Consider the following 20,058-nt stretch of genomic DNA (forward strand, 5'->3'; position numbering starts at 1 on the left):
TTTACTGAAGTGAACAGGTGCAAAATATAATTCCTTCATCAAGCTAATATTTAAATATCTTCAATGTGAAGATAAAACCCATCCATGTTCTATAATCTAATCACCTCATTTTCAGGACTAAAAACATTAGATGCCACCTGCTAGCACTGCACCTGGCAAATCTGCTTATGGAAGTCACACAAATTGTGGTGTGTTATGCTTCAATATTGCAATGACACTCTAATAAAGTGAAGGAGATAAAAAATGGTTGGGTCTAATAGAGTCCTGCTCATATATATTCTATTCTATTGCATCTCTTTTGTTTTCATTATATTTTCATTATGAATTAAAATGTGCTGAGCAGCTGTCCTATGGAATCATTGATGGAAAAATGTAGGTGCTGGTGATTTCTGAATTACACTGGTACATAAAAAGTACAAAGGATTGTGAATTGGCAGGATAAGCTTATCACATTAGACAACCATAAGAGGAATGGCTATAATTGACACGCCTCTTCCCCCCAAAATCATAGTGTTGTTTTGCTTTTTCCTTAAATCATATCATGAAATTTGCAGGAAAAAAACAATAATGTGCTTCATGCTCAACCTACATATATGTTAAAGTGGGATGCCCTAGCTAAACTGGAACAGGAATGGGTGGAATTCTCCCCAGTTCTGGTCACAGTGAAAATCATCATCTTTCCACCCAGACCGATTAGCAGTTTTAGAGGAGATCTTTTGCTGATGCTATGTTTTGCTGCCCAGAGTCCCAGCAGCCATATAAACCAAACCAAACCAAACCAAACCAAACCAAACCAAACCAAACCAAACCAAACCAAACCAAACCAAACCAATAAATGTGTCTCTCTCTCTCACGCAACAGAATCATAGTCCAGCTTCTCCCTCTAGTGCTGCTTCTTCCTCTCCATAGTGGTTATTTAAGGTTGTGGTTGTGGTGTTTAAGCACACCCATTTAGCTTCATCTAACATAAAGTCACCTCTATTTATCTTCCCTTTGGTGTACAACCTGGTGAACTCAGGTCAACTTTTCATGGTATAGTGCAGCATCATCTATTGCATTCTGAAAATCAGTATTTTATAAACAGAGTTATTTATAATTCTCTGTCATAGCTGGCACATAGCCTTTTACTAATAATCAGATAATCAGGTACTAAAGTTAAATGGATTTAATTATACAATTAAAAATTAATGTGCAGTTTCATTTATACATATTCACATAAATACACACTTATATGCAAGCCCATCTCAGGCTGATGCCTTTTCATTGTTTTCAAAATCTCTCTCTCTCAGATGTCATTTGATGAATTCAATAATGCAATGACAAATCTCAATGGAAGGTAAAAACTAATATACAATCATTTTATTACATTGTGTTTTGCTTTTCTCAAAGACTTTTGGGAGTATGGAAATCTGCATTTCTTAAAGCTGTTTGTATTTCTAAACCTTTGTCACAATATGTAAAAAATATTAAGACTGAATTTAAACACATTTTGTCTGGTACGCTTTGTAACTTTGCTAACTTTCAATAGCTCTGGGTTTAGGAATTCAATTTCCCAGTAATGCTAGTCCTTGATTTCTGTACCCATTATTTCTCCAGTTGCAATTACAGACATTGTTAAAAAAGGGAGGAATAAATCCTGCTTTAGTCAGGGAAGAGCAGGCCTGCAAGCTTATGATATGAAAGCCAAAATACAGTCTACAAATCAAATCCTTGGGCCTGCCAGATATGGATCAGTCTCAATGCTTTTGCCATTACCAAAATCAGAATATTTCTAAAGATTTGACTTGGCTGCCTTACTTGGCTCGTGGGTTACATTTGGCTGAAGGGATAGCTAGTCGAAGCCTGGAAAATAGGAAATGCAGGAAGAGGATGTACAGTTCGAGCTTTTGGAAGGAAAATCTTTTAGACACTAAGAGAATGTTAGTTACCCCAAGGTCTTCCTGACCCTATATTCTGGTGAGATTTGTGCTGAAAAATGTATCTTGTGTGCATCTTTTATTGAGAAAAAATGGAAAGGCAGGAATTCTCTGTGGTGTTTCCCTGGACTTTGGCCAAAGCTGAGCCTGGATATTTTTTAATAGTAGTTCCATTTCCTCCCACCCCAATAGGCAGGGCAATATAAAATATATGGATATCTGAGACAAAAATCACAATGATGCAACTTATACCCTAAAGGAAGGAAGCAATGAATGAATTGATTGATTAATTGAATGAATGAATAGATACATACACACATAAAGTGGTGCTTAAAAATTTGTGAACCCCTAGAGGGGATCAACTTACTTTTCCAGTAAAAAGCATATAGTATGCTTGAAGCAGTTAGCATGTACAAAGCTAGTTCAGTTTACATTCAGAGAATATATGTTTTATTGGTCTGGGATAAATGATTTGATTTGATTTGATTTTGATACTATGTTACTTACTTGAAGATGCTGAAACCAGTCTGGTGAGCAAAGTCTTTGTGAAGAAAAAGTTTATATTCACTTCTTTCATATGAGAGGAGGTGAGAATATATCCACTGTCGTAAGACTTTTTAAAGCTAAATCTATTTCCCAAATGTTATAAGGCTCTCAGGTTTTCAGGTATGTGTATACAACCAACTACAGTCCAGATTCTTAAAAGTGCTATTCTATAGTCCACTGCATTTCAGATGCAGCACTTTGCTCAGATACTGGGCTGATTCTTTTGAATTTTAGGACCCTTCTATGCTGGTTCTTTTTCTGGCTTAAGCTTCCCTTTTCCAGTAATTTTCTGGCTACCATGATCCTTTCTGATAATAATTCCTTCTCCTGGAAAGTTAGGATTAGAGTCATTTCTGACAATATGGTTTCTCAAGGAATGACCTCCTAGCCCTTGGGGCTTCTGAAAATGAGAGCTGCAATTTGGCAGTGGGTATTCAACATAGTTCTTCTGGTAGAGCAAGGTATTAGGCCCTCAAAATCAGCAGCAAATGATTTATTCACACAACCAAATTATACATTCAACATCATGTGCCCATCACACTGCAGAGCTTTCTCTTTAGCCCAACTTAATGTCTTGCCATCTGCGCTGTTGGACGGAAGCTATAATAATATCCCTTTTGCAGAATGATTTTGTTACTGTGCTCTAGAGGAACCCGAGACTCTAGCCATGGGCTCCTTTGATGCCCTTTTTACAGTAACTTATACTGCATATTTCACCCATCAATAGATGTCCCGGTTGTCCTGAGGACACTCTTATTTGTTCCTTGCTGTCAGACCAGAATCCCCACACTATCAGCTGCCCTTGCCCTATGCAGAAATGACCCTCTTAATAATTTCTTTGATTTTATTAATGCATAATTTCATTCTGTTCTTTTGAGTCTCTTTCACTGCATCTAGGTTTTATTAATCCTGTTATATTTGATTTGTCACTGGCCAATACACAATTTTATTTCTGTGCATTTGCATTCACGTATAAATACAAATAACCAAATATACAAGATATACAAATATATATTCAGTTAATAGTTCAATATTTCATAGGTAGAATGTTCATATTCTACACTTAAAGTAGGTAAAGGTAAAGGTTTCCCTTGACATTAAGTCCAGTCGTGTCCGACTCCAGGGGGCGGTGTTCATCTCTGTTTCAAAGCCAAAGAGCCGGCGTTTGTCCGTAGACACTTCCATGGTCATGTGGCCGGCATGACTAAATGGAATGCTGTTACCTGCTCACCGAAGTGGTACCTATTAATCTACTCACATTGGCATGTTTTCAAACTGCTAGGTTGGCAGGAGCTGGGACTAGCAACAGGGAGCTCACCCCATCACGCAGATTCAAACCGACGACCTTCCGATCGGCAAGCTCAGCAGCTCAGCGGTTTAACCCGCAGCGCTACCACATTGCATTGTTAAAAATACTTAAAGTATTTTTACTAATTAATTTGTCACTGTTTCTATTGCCTGGACTCCATCCCTGTACTCTCTGCATTGTAGTAAATTGCTATACATACTCTTACTGATGTTTTAGAATCATTTGAGATTTTAGGCATTTTTCTGTTTTTTCCAGATAATGTTTATATTTTCTATTCCTATGCCATGACTGCTTCTGCTCTGTTTTTTTATTCTTTTATGAAGCCAACTGTTTAATTTGCTGATCAGTTACCATAATAATGATCATCTATCTAAATAAGAGTCTCAAAAGTTTCTATCTTCATCTTACTAATAATTAGATCTAAATAATCTTTTTTTATTATTATTATTAATTAATTAATTTATGCTTTCCTCTTCATAAAATAAACATTTAATAACAGAAGAAGAGGGGCAAAGTTGGAGCTTTTTTCCCCTTTATTTATGCCAGATATTCAGTGCAACACTTCTTATGGCATGACCTCTTATAACCTGTTTGTTTCTTTTGTCATAAGTCCAGAGATATTTATGTAAACTGCCTAGAAGTCCTGCTTCTTCTATAGAAATAGCTGTCATGCGCTGCCTACCGTTGAATAATGCTCAGACACTGGTTCGGTGGATCAGGCTCTGGTTTATTCACAGCGCAGGTACAGCGTCGGGAAAAAAGCTGAGAGTGACAGGAGCGCGCCGGTGCGGGGTTTAAATACCCCGCGCCGGTCAGCGCCCCCTCACTCGCGGTCACGTCACCCCCCTTTGTCCAATACGTTGCCCTGCCGGTGGGTGAGGGGTTGCGAGGCCCCGCTGGCGTTCCGGGATCGCCCATCATCGGGTTTTCTATTCATCCGGTGATTGCTGTCAGCTGGGCGATCTCCGTTGTATTAGCGCTGATGGCTTGGGTGTGCTCCGTGATCCGTTTAGCTATTGTTTCTTGGCCGTTAGTCGTTGTGAGTTGATGGCTACTTATCTTGAGCCCCTTCTCCTGTTTCCTTGCTATTGTCATGTGTGCCATTGCGCTGATGGCTTCAGCTCAACGGCACTCATGACATACTGCCCCCTGTCTGAATAGTGCTCCCCCCCGGTTTTCTGGTTTTTTCCTTTTTCTCGGTGGAGCTGTCAAACGGCATTTTTTTTTTTTTTGAAATTCCCGCCGGAGTAGTTGTCGCCCCTCCCTTTGCTCCTCCCTCTACCACGTGCCTTCCCAGGGTGTGTCCTTAGTGCGCATGCCCGGGTCACGCCCTGGCGTGCGCATGCTCCAGCCACACCCTGTTTGTTTGGCTCAGTTCGGCGAGGAGAGAGGCGTGGCTGGTCGGGTGCTTATCAGCTCCAGGTAGGGCCCTTCTTTTTTATTTAAAGTGCGTCGCCTTTGTTATTTGTGCTCCTGGGCATTGCCCCCAGGTTGCCCTGTTGACTTGCTTGCCGCTCCCCCGTGGCTGGGGGCGGGGGGAGGGTGCTGGTGAACGCTGTCACTGCCTCGTGGGCCCGGGGCGGGGGGAGTGAGTCCCGGGGGGGGGAGGTCCACCCAAGTCGCGGGCTTGGGGGGGCCCTTTCCCTTGGGGCACAGTAGGCGGGGGGGGCCCGCGGGGGGGGGGTTTGCAGGGGACAGCTTGCTAACCTTGGTTGTGGCTTGTCGGGGTATGCCCGGTGAAATGCCCGGGTCAGGTCAGGCGCGTTAACGTTGTGCGCCGCCACCCATTCCGGGTGGGGGAAGTGTTTCCACCTGACCAAATAGTGTAGAGTTCCTCGTTGCTTGTGGGAGTCAAGTATGTCCCTTATCTCAAAGTGATGTTGCCCGTCGATCATCACCGGTGAGGGCTGTGGCGTGCTTGGGTGCCATCGAGAGGTGGTTGCCGGTTTCAGGAGGCTGGTGTGGAACACCGGGTGGAGTCTCCGTAGGTTGTGTGGCAGGTCCAAGCGTATTGCTACCGGGTTCACTATTTGCATGACTCGGAACGGCCCGATGTACTTAGGCCCCAGTTTTTTCGAGGGTTGGGGTGACTTTAGGAATTTGGTGGATAGGTAGACCATATCCCCCACTTGGAACGTCGGTTGTTGGCGCCGGTGCTTGTCGGCCTGCTCTTTGTAGGCTGCCTGTGCATCCTTCAGCGCCGCCGTGATTATTGGCCATGATTCCGCGATCTTCCGTCCCCAGTCGCTAGCGTCCACCTGGGGTTCCGGGGGTTGAGGTAGCTCCGGTATGGGGACGAAGTCGCGCCCCGAGACTACCTCGAACGGAGTTTTCCCCGTGCTCATGTGGACGGCGTTGTTGTATGCGACTTCGGCGAACAGGAGCAGTTCCGCCCAGTCGTCTTGGTGATAGTTAGTATATGAGTGTATGAATTGCTCTAAGGTGGCATTGAGGACCTCTGTGGCTCCGTCCGTCTGGGGGTGCCAGGAAGTGGATAGGGCCTGTTGGGTCCCCGTCAGCTTTAGGAAGGCCCGCCAGAATTTGGAGGTGAACTGTGTGCCCCTGTCGGTCACCACACGTGCGGGACATCCGTGTAGCCTGTACACGTGGATGAGGAAGAGTTTGGCTAGTTGTTGTGCGGATGGGACCGACGTGCAGGGGATGAAGTGGGCCTGCTTTGAGAAGTAATCCTTCACCACCCAAATGGCCGTTTTCTTCTGGCTGGGTGGGAGGTCCACTATAAAATCCATAGAGATTTCCTCCCATGGGCGGGAGGGTTCTGCCACCCATTGTAATAGCCCCGCGGGTTTGCCTGGTGCCCGTTTGGCCCTAGCGCACGTTGGGCAGGACGCTACGTATGCTTTTACGTCTCGCCTGAGCGCGGGCCACCAGAATTGACGCCGTGTTAGGTGTAGGGTCTTGAGGAACCCAAATTGTCCCGCTTGTTTGGCGTCGTGTGACCTATGCAAGATCGCTTGGCGTTGCGAGTCCGGGACATAGATTCTGCCTTCCCCCCATGCCAGGTCCTGTGCCATCGTTACCTTGTCGGGGTTTGCCAGGAACCAGGGGTCGGTTTTGAGGGTGGCGGCGAGGTCCGTGCGCATTCCCCCTGGTAGTTGCGGTTGGCTTCGTCTGGTCGCAGGTTGTCCCGCCGTCGGCTGCGCCGTAGAGTCGAGCTGCCTCCGAGCGCCGCTTCAGGTGGTCACGGCCATCCCCAGTTGCGAGGCGGATAGGACCGTCCCAATGGTGTCTGGGGCGGGCTCTTCATCTTGGGGCAGTCGGGAGAGGGCGTCGGCCAGGAAGTTCTTTTTGCCCGGCATGAACTTCAGCTGGAAATTAAAGCGGCTGAAGAATTGGGCCCATCGGACCTGTTTTGGGCTAAGGCGTCTGGGCGTTCGTAGGGCCTCGAGGTTCCGGTGGTCGGTCCAGACCTCGAATGGTTGGGTGGCTCCCTCGAGTAGGTGTCGCCATGTTTCTAGTGCCGATTTTACCGCGAAGGCTTCTTTCTCCCAGACGTGCCATCGCCTTTCTGTCTCGGAGAACTTCCTTGATAGGTAGGCGCATGGTTTCAGGAGTCCCGTGGGGTCCTTTTGGAGTAGGATGGCCCCCAGGGAGAAGTCTGAGGCGTCGGCTTGGACCACGAACGGCCGTTCTGGGTCCGGGTGCGCGAGGATTGGCTCCGTGGTGAACAGCGCTTTCAGCTTGTTGAATGCGGTCTGGCACGCGGGAGTCCAATTCAACACTGTGCCCGGGTTCTTGGCGCGTCGGGTGTCCCCCACCCCTTTGGTTTTGAGGAGGTCCGTTAGGGGGAGGGCTATCTCTGCGAACCCCCGGGCGAATGACCTGTAAAAATTCGCGAAGCCGAGGAAGCTCTGGAGTTGGCGTCTGTTGCGGGGGCGCTCCCAGTTTAGCACCGCCTCGACTTTTGCGGGGTCCATTTCTATGCCGTCCCCGGAGATTCGGTACCCCAGGTAGTCTAGGCGCGCTTTGTGAAACTCGCACTTTGTAGGCTTGGCATAGAGCTGCGCCCTTCTGAGCTTGTCGAGGACTTGCCTAACTAGGTTCACATGTTCCTCGTGCGTTTTTGTGTAAATAAGGACGTCGTCGATGTAGACCAGGACCCCTTTGAACAGATGTTCATGCAGTACCTCATTGATGAGCTGCATGAACACCCCAGGGGCCCCCGCGAGTCCGAAGGGCAGCACTTTGTACTGGAAGGCGCCTAGGGGGCAGTTGAACGCAGTCTTCCATTCGTCCCCCTCCCTGATTCAGATGCGATAGTACGCCTCGCGAAGGTCCAATTTGGAAAAGACTTTGCCCGTGGACAGGTGAGCGAGCATGTCCTTCACCAGGGGTAAGGGGTATTTGTTGGACAGGGAAGCCGCGTTTAGGCCCCGGTAGTCGGTGCAGAGCCGTAGGGTGCCGTCTTTCTTCTCCCAGAATAAGACGGGGGCTCTGACCGGTGAGCATGCTGGCTCTATGAATCCCCTGTCTAGGTTTTTATCGATGAACTCCCGGAGGGTTGCCATCTCCTTCGGGGTCATCGAGTAGATCTTTGGTCTAGGTAAGGGGACGTCGGGCAGTAGGTCGATCCGGCAATCCGTCTTGCGGTGGGGGGGTAGTTGGTCAGCTTCCGCCTCTCCGAAGACCTCGGAGAAGTCGGTGTATTGTTCCGGTAGGTCTGCTATGGTAGCGGCGTTGTCCTGTGTAGTCGCCTCCACTCGTCCTACAGTGGGGTTGGTTCTGCCCGCTGGAACTGGTGCTCGATACTCGCCGTCGCCGAATGTGAAGGTGCGGGTCTCCCAGTTGATGCGCGGGTTGTTTGTCGCGAGCCATGGCATCCCCAGGACTGCAATGGGCCGTCCGATGTGAGTGACAACGAACGATGTGCGTTCGGTGTGAGTGCCCATTTGCAGGGTGACCGGCTCGGTTTGCAGCGTGGCTGGTTTCCCTCCCGCTGTAGAGCCGTCCAGCTGGTGGAATGCCAACGGCGTGGGGAGGGGGAAGCAGCGGAGGTCGAGTTTGGCGACTAGGTCGGGGTGGATGAGGTTTTTTGAGCACCCCGAGTCCACTAGTGCCGCGGCCGTGGTGGCTCCGTTGCCGGCAGAGAGTTTGATTGCCGCCATTATTACGGGGCTTTCGTCGTTCCGTCGAGGTGGTCCGCGCTGCTGTCCCACCGCTTGCCTCGCAACGCGTTTCAGGGCAGGCGGGGAGCTTTTCCCGCCGGCTGGTCGGGGTCTACGTTATCCTCTTCCCCCCAGTAGGCGTCCCAGCCTTCCTCTGGTGTCGCTGTGGCCACGGTCATTCGGTGGTGAGGGGGCGGCCCCAGGTTGGGTGGTTTGGGGCTAATTTTCGGGGTGGGTTTAGGCGCACTGGTTGGCGGTCGGTTGGCGAAGCAATCCACCGTCTTGTGCCCTAGTTTGCCACACTTCCCGCAGGGCTCCCGATTGAATTTCTTCTTTGGGTATATGGGGCCGGCCATCCCCACGTGTGGTGCGGGTACCTTTTTTGCAGGCGTAGTTTGTGTCTTCCGTGGTTGTCATGAGGAAGGTGCGGTGCGCGTGTTCGGCCTTCCCCGCGAGGTGGATCCACCCGTGTAGCGTTTCTGGGTCGTCGCGGTAGAGGGCCCATTGGAGAACGTCACGATTGAGCCCCCTTTTGAATATTTCCAGCAGGGTGGTCTCGGACCAGTCGCTGACCTTCCCCGCGAGGGCTTTGAACTCCAGGGCGTAGTCTGGGACAGTGCGTGTGCCCTGTTTAAGTCTTTGGAGTGCGCTTTTCGCCCTCACTTTGGCTAGGGGGTCTTCGAAGTAGGTTTTCATCTCATTGATGAAGGCAGGGAAGTTGGCGAGGGCGGGGGAGCTGGACTCGTACAGTTGGACGTACCAGTCCGCCACCCTGTCTTGTAGTTTGATCGCCACGGCGGCGATCTTGTCGGCTTCGGAGTCGTAGGAGTGTCCGTGCCTCCCCATGAACTCCCTGGCATTCGTTATGAAGAACGACAGTTTCGTGGGGTTCCCATCGAAGAAGATGGGGAAGTCCTTTGGGGCCCGGGCGTTTTGCGCGGCCCTTCCTCTCGCTTCCCGGCCTGTGGTGTCGTCCGCCTGGGCCGTCTGCTGACCTTCCGCTGGCCCGTGGGGGTTCGGTGCTTCGCTCGGGGTGTGGGCCTGTGCGGGGACGTCGTTGGGTGGCGCGGGGGGCATAAGCGACTGGAGCATGGTCCGGAGTTCCGTCAGTTGGGCCCGCATGGCCGCGTGTTCAGCTCGTGCCTCCTCGTCCACGGTCCGCGCCGCCGCTGGGGCCGGTTCCGTTGGTGTGTCGGCGGGGGTGGGTTGCCGGCGGGGTTCATCCTCCCTCTGCCGTTGGTCCGCTTGCTCCGCCGTCTGCTGGGTGTCTCCATCGTCCTCCTCCGTGCTGACCGCCGTTGGGCTGTCGCTCCACGTCTGTTGCTGGGGTGCGATGTGGGGCGCGGGGTCCTCCGCTGGTTTCGGAAGGTATGTTGCTCCCTCCCGCGGTCGGGTTGCCTCCGTCGCCATCTCCCCTTGGGGTTGGAGCTGCGGCTCGGGTCGGGTGGGGTGGGCGTCCATGGCTCCGGGAGTCCGCGGTGCCTCTGGCCTCGGTCGGTCCTCCTCTGTTTCTTGCCGTGCGGCTCGCCCTCCTTGCCCGTGTCGCTCCGGCTTCATCTTGCTGGTCTTCTCGCCGTCTATTCCTCCCGCGGCTCGTTGTCGTCCGGTGGGGCTCGGCGAGGCTGAGTTTATGACTCTCAGCTTTATGTCATGCGCTGCCTACCGTTGAATAATGCTCAGACACTGGTTCGGTGGATCAGGCTCTGGTTTATTCACAGCGCAGGTACAGCGTCGGGAAAAAAGCTGAGAGTGACAGGAGCGCGCCGGTGCGGGGTTTAAATACCCCGCGCCGGTCAGCGCCCCCTCACTCGCGGTCACGTCACCCCCCTTTGTCCAATACGTTGCCCTGCCGGTGGGTGAGGGGTTGCGAGGCCCCGCTGGCGTTCCGGGATCGCCCATCATCGGGTTTTCTATTCATCCGATGATTGCTGTCAGCTGGGCGATCTCCGTTGTATTAGCGCTGATGGCTTGGGTGTGCTCCGTGATCCGTTTAGCTATTGTTTGTTGGCCGTTAGTCGTTGTGAGTTGATGGCTACTTATCTTGAGCCCCTTCTCCTGTTTCCTTGCTATTGTCATGTGTGCCATTGCGCTGATGGCTTCAGCTCAACGGCACTCATGACAATAGCTGGCCCTCAAGGAGAGGTGATCCATTTGGTAATCCATGCTATGTAACTGGCATGGTAATGTAATTTAAAGTTTAGAGCCATCAAATATTACATTTAATCTTTTTTTAATGCCAATCACTTAATACTCTATTTTCTGTACATTTGGTAAAGAAAGTTAAGGCTTGGTAAAATGTTCATTTTGATGGCTTCAGTTTTTCCTAACCACCACAAGATTAATTTCTTATATTTGTTGTTATAGTTTTCTAGCTGTATAAATAATTATTTGTAACTAAATCCTTATTATTTTTTGTCAAGTAAATTCTTAAGAATTAACCTTTTTTGCAGAAGTATTGAATCCTGTTATTAGATGCAGGTATTGCTTTTCTTCATCTGCTAGATTCCATGTCAACTTTTTGGTTTTTCTTTATTGTTTCAATAACCCAAAACAAATTTATCTTGCTGTATATATTCCATTAACAATACTAAGGAGTCTTTTATCTGAGTTACTGTGAGTACAACATTGTAAGCTTATAATTTCAGTTTATGTTCTTGAATTACTAGTTTAACTCTTGAAATTTAATTTTCTTGATGTATTTTCATTGCTAATGGTCCCAATGCCACTAAAAATAAAGAAGGAGAAAGGAGACAGCCTTGTCTCATCCCCTTCAGTTTAGTGTACTGTTCTGATTGAGAACTGTTTACTAGTATTTCGGTTTTTTGTTCTTTATAAATGTATCCACGTGGGGAAAAAAATACTTTGTAAAATAATTGACCTGCAACTTACCTTTTTCAAAACTGAAAGTGTAAAAGTCCACTCTAAATTCTCAAAGACTTTTTCTGCAAAGTCACTTTATTGCTGTTTTCATTTATCTTATTGATTACATTCAATATGTGTCTAATGTTTTCTCTTATATATCTCTTCTCTTATATATGATCCTATCTGATCATGATGTAACATATTGATTTAAAAAAAAAGAATTATTCTTTCTGCAAGTATTGCCATGAGAAACTTATAATCTACATTCAGGAAATAAATGGGCTTATATGGCTCTGGGCAAGTTGGATTTTTTCCTTCTTTATAAATCAAATAGATAAAGGCTTCTTTCTACAACAAAGCGAATTCTTTGCATTCTGGAATCTCATTCAGTATTCAAAGTAAAGGTTTAACCAGAATGTCTTGGAACATCTTCTAGTGTATTGCAGAATTGCCATTTGACCCTGGAGCTTTTTTTTTTTATTTTAAGGTTTTTTTTTTTTTTTTTAATTGCCTCTTTAGTTTTGTCTTTGGTCATGGGTTGATTAAATACTTCCTTTTGTTGTCTGTAAATTTTGAAAGTAATATATTATTCAGATACAGTATTCTTCAATATTTTCCAGATCAAATGCCTATGTATTATATAATTTAGAAAAATAGTTAACAAATTGCTCTGTCATCTCATCCATTGTAAAAACATGCTTGGTTCCATCCCAAATAGAATAGCTCTGTTGTCCTATTCCTTACTTAGTTGGTGAGCCAACCATTTGTCTGACTTACTGCTTTTTTCAAAGTATTTGTTTAATAAAAATTCATTTCTTGCAAGTCTAACTTACTTCCAATAAATCTAGTTGATGCCATATTGCTTTAATCTTTAACCTTTTGTTTTAAATCCAAAATTGGATTAAATGTATACCTTTATTCTAACTGTTTCGGATCATTTAGCAATATATTCTTCTGTTTCTGCTTGGTTTTATATTTGTCAAAGAGAAAAACAAACTTCTAATAAATGCTTTGCTAACACCATACTGTAGATAAAGAGATATCAGAGATATCAGAATTGAATTGCAAGAAGGTCTTTAGGTCCTGATAACACTTCAATTTAGTATCCACATGTAATAGTAAAAATTCATTAAATCTTCACCTTTTCAGTTTAGAAGTTCTTCTATTATTATTATTATTTTCAATTATTGCATTGTAATCTGCATAAGTAGGAGCTGCCACTTCCATGTCTATAAGATTAGTTAATAATGAGTTGGGAATCCAGTAGATAGTGTCAGTAGTCCTTGTGAGAAGGATCTGGGTATCCTCAGATGAAACATGACCCAACAGTCTTCTCTGGTTACCGAAACAGCCAATGCAGTCTTGGGCTGTATCAACAGAAGTGAAATGTAAAGATCATGGGAAGTGATAGTTCTGCTCTGGCTGCAGTAGTCAGACCTGGAATACTGTATTCAGTTTCAGTTGCTACAATATAAGAAGGATGCTGAGGAACTAAAAAGAGTGCAGAGAAGAACCAATGGGTTAGAAGCTTTACAGATGGAAATCCAAACTCAAAATAAGAATTTTCTGACTGTAAGAGGTGTAAGCAGTGGCACAACCTCCTCCTGGAGTCGTGGGTGTTCCATCAGTAGAGCTTTTCAAGCAAAGATTGCATAGCCATTTGTCTGGGATGGTCTGAGGCTTCTAGAAGATGTCTAATGTAATGCCAAGAGTCAAGACTGATTCAAAGGCATCAAAAACAAAACAAAACAGAAAGACACTTATAAACCGAGTCAGGATTCCTCCTTGCAGAATAATATATAAGCATGTCCATTTGAAACAAACCTTCTGCAGACTTTTATCCTCGACATACAAAGATATATAGACCCCACTCTCCTTCCCACCTGTATCCATGTAGACAAATTGCATGGATATAGTTTAAGAGGGATTTCAGAAACTATTTAAGGTATGTGTGACTATGATGTGTGTATGGGCTTACATACTCAAAGTATACCTCTGGATACTGGCCAATGACTGTTTCTCAAATCAGTAACATCCAGGAAAAATGCTGAATCCGCACAAATCTTGTTGGTGGCAATAATGTTCTTTTTTTAGATATGCCCTTATAAATTAAGTTATACTTTTCCCTTCAGCCCTGCACTTAAAATACGTTGTTTATGTATTATTCTCCTCTAACAGCATGCTGGAAGTGATTGCAGAGAGAATGCAAGCCAGAATGGTATTACTGAAAAACAGTAGGGATACAAATGTGTATTTGCAGAAACCTAAGGACTTGAAGAGCTGCATAAGAAACATTTCCTTAAAAAACTTAATGGATCCTTGAAAATAAGGAAGGGGGAAATGTTTATGTAACTTGTGAAAGGTCATTAGTAGCTGGCTGGAGTCCTGAATGGGAACATAAGTGCAACACTTTATTGCACCTCATGTATAAAGTTTAACTTTTAATACAGTTTGATGCCCTGACAGTGTTGGGGAGAAAATGAAAATTATAATGGAATATTTTCCTTTTTTTTCTCTCTGTTAGTGTTTATTCATCAGATATTCATGCATAGTTTGTGTAAGCAGCAACTGGCTACAATAATAAGGCAGAAAAATGTCACCGGAGTATTCTGAATGTTGTCAGAACTGACAAACAAAGACCATTTAACTTGCTGCCTAGTCAGTCCTTTAAAATGCTGATTTTTGCTGGGGCAATATAAAGTATATTTTACAGAGAGCTGAATTTATTATCAATTGTTAAATGCAAGAGAGCCCTTTCCCATTTTACCTGCATTAAGTAAATTCTTCTAAATAGAAAATATCTACTTCCAAAACTTCTACTCCAAATGGACATTATATTTCTTAAATTATGGTTTATGTCTAGTGCAGATCACGTCTTTAATTTCTGCTACGTTATGTGCTGGAGTGATGTCCCAGATATTTTTCATGCTTTAGCAGCCTATCGTAGAAATGGTTGTTAGCAATTGCTTCCTCCTGCTCTGTTCTTGCAAAATTCAGCATTACACACAGTCTTTGCTCCCTAGAGTGGCTCATTCTGCCATCTCTGTTCCATATGGCCTTCTGCTGTTCAAATAATTTAAACAGGGTTTTTTCTAAAGAGGATTGTAGACTTAAGAGCTCAGAAAGAAGTATGGAGCAAACATCCTGCAGTGGCTCTGTTTGGGCATAACAAAAACCTCAGTTTTTTTTAGCATGAGACTATACTTTGCAAGCCTCAATCGCATGTGCTTTCCCTCGTATTCAGAGAAAGAGGAAATATAAAGCTTTTGTTCACAGTCTGTAACTAACCTCCACTTCATCTGTTGAAATACAGATGAGTATTTATAACTATGGCATTGAAAAAATCAGAAGCACTACTTCAAATTCTTCATGGAATTGTTAGACGGATTCATGAAAGCAGGAACTTCATGAAACCGTCTTTCATCTGAGGAAATATTTCCATCCCTGCTCTAACTGAGAAGTAAAAAAAAAAAAAAAAAAACTTCCTCTCTTCCTCAAAAGTTGTAACATTTTTCCAAGAGTACATGTGCATTTTCTTAATTAGAGTACAGTAAATTGAACAGTAAGAACCCATGTTACATGAGCCAACTGCCACTTCCACCACTGCCCACTTTTTTTCCTTAACTGCTGTGATGCATCAGGATTAAGCCCTGAACATTTTTACTCTGAAGAAAAGCTTCCTACTTTTGCTGGCTATGTGTTATCAAATATAAATATACATAGGATTACAAGTTTAATTAAAAATATCTTGAGGGATTCTTGCAATGATGTAATTTTCAGTATATCAGATGTGCAACAGTGAAAATTTGCCTCATGTACGTCTGGAAATTTCATGCCACATTAAAACTTAACACAGGCAAAATTAACAGTATTATATTTCTTATTGCCAGCCATGATACCGACAAATTAAAGGGATAAAAATGGGCATAAATGGGAGCTGGTTTGTTTTGCTGCACAAAGGATCCTAGAAGTATAACTTAAAGGAATATTGAATTTTGCCATTTTGCAGATGAATTCAAGTTCTTTATGAAAAGGCTGCCCATGAACTATTTCCTCAACACATCTGCCATTATGCACTTGTGGACAATGGATTCAAATTTCCAGCATCGCTATGAGCAACTGGAATCCAGCATGAAACAACTATTCCTTAAGGCACAGAAAATTGTTCATAAGCTCTTTAGCCTAAGTAAGAGGTGCCATAAACAGCCACTCATCAGCTTGCCAAGGCAAAGGTAAGAAAACAAGGGGGGGGGGAGGAATACAACCAACTACCTTAGTGGTGTACATTGTGGGGAGGTAGATAATATATAGATAGATGACAGATAGATAGACATTAGAATGACACTTTCAAAGCAACACTAATAATGGCATCATATAAAAAAGACAAATTCTTCTGAGATGTTTAAAAGAGTTAGGAATTACTATCCAAGGATATTGTTGTAACCCTGATCCTTTAGTGTTAGGGCAGGGGTTAGAAAGTATGGTAGAACATTTGATATTTATTCCTTTACATTATGTGTTAAAATGATCAATACCTACATTTGTGTGTGTTTGTGTGTGTGTGTATACAGTATACACACACACACATATACATATAGATATAGATATACATATACATACAGTATATGGGTGGTATGTGTGTTCCTCAACCTCACATCCTCTACTAGAGTTGAGGGTTCTGCGCAGTATCTTAGCTGTTCAGCTGTTCCTAGCACTGCACTCTTCTGGACAGAGAGCTCTGATGTTGTTCCTGGGATCTGTTGGAGCCACTCTCCCAGCCTGGGGGTCACAGCCCCGAGTGCCCCTACCACCACTGGGACCACTTTGGCCTTCACTTTCCACATCTTCTCTAGTTCCTCCTTCAGGCCCTGGTGTGTATATGTATGTATGCATGTATGTACACACACACAAACACACACACTTCAAAGGAAGTATATAAATAGGCAAAGAAAAAGAATGAAAGAATAAAATGCATGTGGATAAATAAGAGGTTTACAGATGTCATAAAGGTTATAATTTTCCAGTATATCATTAATTTATTGTGAATAACTGAATATATTATATGGTTTTAAAAGCCTGAAAATTGCTATTAAGCTCTAAACAAAGCATAAATATCGGGAACCATGGTCAGCACAGTATTTGCCACAGAATAAAATTATGAATTACAGTAAATTCTATCCACAGTACTAAATGTCTGCTGTAATATAGAAATCCTATAAAATTGAAACATAGATCTTCTTCGTGGAGAAAGCCAAATTTTAGATGTGGTATTAAGTTATAATCCAAAAATGGTTTCAAATTTGAATTACATTCTGTCTCAGTTTTACCAAGCCATTTTGAACAGGGCATTGTACTCCCACAACATGATTAGCCATTCCTTCTCAGTGGGGATTAGATACCCTTTCCAACAAACAGTATACTGTATCCCTAGAGCAGTTAACATGTACAAAGCTACTTTACCATACTTTGAGGGAATATAAGGTTTAGTAAATTTTAATAAAAAATATTACAGGTTGAAATGGGAACTGAACTTTTATTTCAGTCTGATATGAATCATTTTCCCAAAGTTTTGAATTTTACAACATTGCTCTTTACATTTCCAACAAGAGTTAAATAATGAATTATCTATTTTAGCAATCAGGGCTGGAGTAATATACCAACTACAAAACATCTTATACCACTGTTTTCTAAGTATAATATTCTGGATAAATTTAATATTCTTCTTCCATTGAAATTCCAATTGCTGCATATCTATTACTGCATCTAAATTCTGCATCCATTTGACTATATAATATTTCATTTGTTTGGTTTCTTGTCTATGCCAGTCACTTAACAACTTATTTTCAATTTGTAATGGAAACTTTTGGAAAAGGAAGTTAAGTCTTGATAAAATATTCATTTTTACAACTGTAATTCTTCCAAACTATGAAAAAAAAATATTAATCAATAATTACTTTTAACAAATCTTTATTTTTTGCCAGGTAGATTTCTAAGTTCTTGACTTTTTTTGTTATTAGTTAAACCCTGTTATGACATGCAGGTGTTGTTTTTCTTTCTCTGTTAAATTCCATGTCAACATTTGGGTTTTATCTTTATTGATTTGTTAACCTGAAACAAACCCATATGGTTTTATATATTTCATTAACAGTACTACCCAATTTTAGTTGGGTAACTGAGTACACGAACAGCATACATTTTTAATTTGCATTTTTGAGTTGCTAATTTAACACCTGAGATGTTATTTTCTTGACATATTTTCAGCATGAATAGCTCTAATGCCAATAGAAATAAGGGGAGATGAGCCAATCCTTGTCTTGCCCCCTTCAGTATGATCCATTGTTGTGATAAAGATCACTTTGGCTTTTTGTTCTCCATAAATACTCCGTATCTATGTGGAAAAAAAAAATGGGCCACAATTCACCTTTTTCAAAACTGTCGGCATAAAAGTCCATTCTAAACTCTCAGAGGCTTTTTCTGCATCAAGGGAGATCATAGTCACTTTTTTCTTGTTTTGATTTATCTTATTGGTAACGTTCAGTGTGTGTCTAATGTTGTCTCTCATATATCTCTTTGGAACAAACCTAGTCTGATCAGGATGTATTATTTCAGTTAAAAAGCCATTTATTCCCTTTGCGAGTATTGCTATGAGAAACATAATAATCTACATTTGTGATGATTGAAGGAAACAAGGCTGTATAATTTTTTGATTAGCCTTTGTACCCAAACCAAAAGGGGCCAGGCCATGAGGTGAAGCATGACCCATAGGACTGCTGTTTTAAGGCACCCTGTCTGTTTTTGGGAAACTTTCTCCTACTCAGTTTTTCTCAATAGATTTCATTGAGCAGATTAAGAGATCTGTTCCTGTCCCTATTCTTTGCCATGAAAAAACAAGGTAGGAAAAATATTCAGCAGATGGCTTCTGGAATTCTTTCCAACCCTTTACTGGCAGTTGCCACAGGATATGTCTGCATTTCTGTATTTCTTCTAAGTAATGGAGTAACAAGGTTGTGTGTCTGTGTGTTTCTACTGTACCCTAATGTTGGTGGTATGTGCACGTGTATGAGAGAGAGAAAGAGTGTGTGCAAAACAAGCAAAAGGACAAAAGGGGATTCCACAGTCACCCTGTTCCAAGTCCTGGGAGAACAACCAGATCCTCAGTAGTTTCCTAAATGACATAAGCATAGGAGCCACATAAATCTCTGAGCCCCACTATGTTCCATTCTTAGAAAGTTAAGCTGCTGACAGATGACTGGTGGACACACTGCAGGGCCCTTTTACATAATGGCCTTCCAACATGCTTTTGGATTGGAAAAAAATAAAAAAAGGTTAGGCAGGGGAGCATCTCTCTCTCACTGCTTTTCTAGCTCCAAAGCAAGAAGGGTCAGTGCAGAGTATGCAGGACACCAGTTTGTTTCCTTCCATCTGCCAGTCCCAAGTGACCTGATTAGTATCATGAACAAATGTGATATATGGACTGATTAGTTCCATGTGATCTGATTAGTTACATGAACCAATGATGACATACTGCATAGGCATCATTGCTAGGTCCCCTATATTTGCTACTGGATTGGCCACCAATCTTCTGAAGGCTGAGAGCAGCCGTAAGCCAGGTCCCTCCAATTCCAGTGTTTTCTCTTATTTAATTACGACAACTATAATTAAAGAAATTATATCCCCTCCTTTCATGAGGGGGGTGTCAAATGTCAAGCTATGTCAAACCTAAAGTCAGCATGTGACCTCATGCAATAGCCAATCAGCTTAAAGAAGGGAGGAGAATGTAAGCCTCCACTCAACACAATGGCCAGTATAAAGTATGTTCATACCTCTAGTGTTAAGGAGGAAGGGGAGGAGCAGCACTTGTGGAAAAAGAGGAGGAAAGTGTAGCACCAAGATCTCCTAAAACTTCTACCTGTCCTCCTCAACCTGCACAAACTAGCATGCACAATTTGCATGAACCAATAACTGGACTAATTGCCATTATGGCAGTGCAACACCCAAATTAATCTGCCCATGAGCAGGAAAGCTTGCACTTCTCACTTATGAGTGGAAGGGATATAATGTTGTGATTTCAAAAGGGGAATCAGGGCTTTTCAAAAGTGTCAAATGAGTTCAAATGAATGAACATTGAGATGACGATTTTTAAAACAAAAATAATTGCATACTTCTAGGGACATATTTCATATTAATTCAACATTTGTTCTGAATTTAAGAAAATGTGATTCTTTAGTGTCTAATCAGAAACAGCACTGCCTTCCTAAGACCAGACTGTTAGTGTCTCTCTGGATTCAAAATACAAGAC

The 20,058-nt window shown here is 43.6% G+C and overlaps 1 protein-coding gene across 1 annotated transcript in view; it reads left to right on the forward strand.

Annotated features, from left to right (window-relative positions):
- The window catches only part of BRINP3 (BMP/retinoic acid inducible neural specific 3), a 120,559-nt gene that overhangs the window by 68,711 nt on the left and 31,790 nt on the right, over positions 1-20,058 (forward strand). The window contains exon 6 of the mRNA XM_063299883.1: positions 15,769-15,991. Coding sequence (XP_063155953.1) covers positions 15,769-15,991 — 223 coding nt within the window. The remainder of the gene's footprint in view (positions 1-15,768; positions 15,992-20,058) is intronic.

Source organism: Candoia aspera, chromosome 3 (assembly GCF_035149785.1).
Source record: "Candoia aspera isolate rCanAsp1 chromosome 3, rCanAsp1.hap2, whole genome shotgun sequence".
In the NCBI taxonomy this organism is placed as follows: Eukaryota; Metazoa; Chordata; class Lepidosauria; order Squamata; family Boidae; genus Candoia; species Candoia aspera.